Raw genomic sequence first — 2,626 nt, 5'->3', positions numbered from 1 at the left:
AGAAATATCTTATTTATAGATTGAGTAAATGTCCGCAGCATCAATTCTCCTAGGTCTTATTTTCTCTTTTCACAAAAGAAAGGACTTGGGAAAGAAATGACCATTTATTGATGGGTTATTATATGCCGGGCTCTTCACATTTGACATGTCATCTATTCCTTGCAACAACTCCTTGGCATAGATATTGCTTTTTCCTTTCTTTCAGATGGGGATATGGAAGTTCACAGAGGTAATATACAACTAATGCTAAAATTTCACAGCTGGTAAGTATGAAATTGAAATTCAAACCCATAACTTCCCAAATCCAAAACGTAGACTCTTTTTCACATACTTCGTCTCTCCTTCTAAGACCTCTTAGTATTAACTTGAAAATCCAAACTAACATTTATTGAGTTCACCTTTTGCTGGGTATTGTTCCAAGTATTTAAAAGTGAGTAACTGAAACCCCATAATAACCCCGTTAGGTAAGTACCATTGTTATCTCTATTTTACAGAAGAGGAAAAATAAGGAGGATAAATAACTGCCCACATTCACCCGCAGAGCCAGATTTGCAACAGCAGGCTGTTTCCAGAACCCATGCCCTCGACCAATACGTCGTCCTGCCTTAAATTTGTGTGTTCTCAGGGAACCACCAACCAACAGTGAAATAACTTCTCTTTGAAAGTATATCTCGCAGCCGCCTCACTTCTATGTGAGGATGTTGCACTGAGACCAGAGGGAGAAACTTCATCAGACTTGCACAGCACTGGGAGGCTGGACTCTTCCAAAGTGGAGGTGAGGATTACCAGGAGGGCCTGTAGTGACCCGGATGTTCCAGACCAACCGGAAATGCAAATAGGCCCCCTGGAAGCAGACTGTAAATCCTAGGTGCTCTCTATATCTGAGATTGGGGTTCAGCAGGGAGCTACTTCAGCTTCACCACTAGAAAACAAAACATCATTCATTTGTCACGTCCTCACCCTTTATCACACACACTTTCCATCCCAGGGAAAAACGGTTTAGGGCAGAAGCTGGCAAGCCTGTGGGCCAAATCTGGACTGCTTTCTGTTTAGTACCAGTAAGAATGGCTTTTAAATGTTTTAATCATTAAAAAAATCAAAAGAAGAGTATTCTGTGACGTGAAAAGTCATAGGAAATTCAAATTTCAATGTTCATAAATAAGTTTTTCTTGGAACACACCCATGCTCATTCATTCACCTACTGTTTATGGGTACTTTTGTGTTACAGCGCTAGTGTTGAGTGGTCGTGACAAAGACCATATGCCCATAAAGCCTAAAATATTTACAATCTAGTCTTTTACAGAGAATGTTTACTGACCCTTTGTTTAAAATATGGCTTAGAATTAAAAAGACCAAGTTACAAGTCCCTATTCCACCACTCTGTGGGGCTTGCCCTGCTATTTAATGTCTCTAAACTGTTTCCTCATCTGCACAGCACAGATAAAAATACACCTACTTTATAAGCTTTTGGGGAACATTAAATGAATCAATGCATATAAAAAAATGTCTTAGTACTGTATCTGCCACAACAGACCAATAAATGTCAGAACAGAACCAAGAGCAGGGAGCTATGTCTGTGATATTTGCCAGCACATTCCAAGCATCTAAACCAGTATCTAGCACATAGTAGGTGCTCAATAAATATTAGTTGAATGTGTGGTTATGAGCCCTCTATCTTCTGTCAGGAACAACTACACTCAGTTCAGGGGTTGGCCACAGGAGGTACAGTAAGGTTGAGCAGTAAGAGAAGTGGGGCCATGCTAGGCTTTTAGAACCCGCTTAACAGAGAGGAGGGGAAAGGGAGAAACATGGGTGATTATACAGCCGTGGGAATGAGCCAGATACAATCAGAGGACTGAATGTGATCAACAGGCCAGTCCCGGGGACATTGGGAGGTAAGTCATAGTTCCAGAATTTCCAACTATTCTATCTCAATCAAGTTGTGGAAGAAGGACATGACATGGGAGGTCCTCCTCTGTTGCTGCACCCTCATCCCCTCCTGCCCATGGGATTGGTACCAATTGTGACTTAGAATATTAAAGGTAGGAGACATCCCATGAAGTCAGTGGAGTAGGTCATCTATAGACACCAAACTAACCAGTTAGGTGAAAAACTGACCCATGAAAAAGTATCTTCAGCCATTTTCAAAACTACCATTTATTTTTAAATGTTTGAAAAATAAGTTAGGGCTTGACTACCTTTTTCAGTCTGTCCGTTGTAAACATGTAATTATTTCAACAACCATAAAGATTTTACTATTGCTTCTCATGAATAGAAGTTCTAATGTAGATGAAATGATTGAAGTTCACAAAATTCACAAATTACCACCGACCACAATATTTTATTATTTAACCACATTTAGACTTCATTTTAGATTGCACTTTATAAATTAAAATATTTATTCATTCATTGTTGAATATCTGCTCTGTGTCAGGCACTGGAGTTTAGCGATAAAAGGTCTAGCCTTGCCTTCAAGCGGTTTGTGGACCAGTGGGAGAGACTGACACATAACGGATAACAGTGTCGTGTCACAGGTCCTCTGATGAGGTGCTGAGGCCTCACCTGGACACCTAACCCTGACTGGGTGGAGCATGGGAGTGGCAGTGGGGGTCAGACATGATTTTTT

General features: G+C 40.6%; 1 protein-coding gene across 1 annotated transcript in view; it reads right to left on the bottom strand.

The window, feature by feature from the left end:
• MYOM1 (myomesin 1) overlaps positions 1-2,626 on the bottom strand; it is a 184,578-nt gene that overhangs the window by 121,018 nt on the left and 60,934 nt on the right. The window contains exon 7 of the mRNA XM_012652075.1: positions 787-881. Coding sequence (XP_012507529.1) covers positions 787-881 — 95 coding nt within the window. The remainder of the gene's footprint in view (positions 1-786; positions 882-2,626) is intronic.

Source organism: Propithecus coquereli, unplaced genomic scaffold (assembly GCF_000956105.1).
Source record: "Propithecus coquereli isolate 6110/MARCELLA unplaced genomic scaffold, Pcoq_1.0 Scaffold38, whole genome shotgun sequence".
In the NCBI taxonomy this organism is placed as follows: Eukaryota; Metazoa; Chordata; class Mammalia; order Primates; family Indriidae; genus Propithecus; species Propithecus coquereli.
This window is presented reverse-complemented; position numbering and strand designations above follow the sequence as displayed.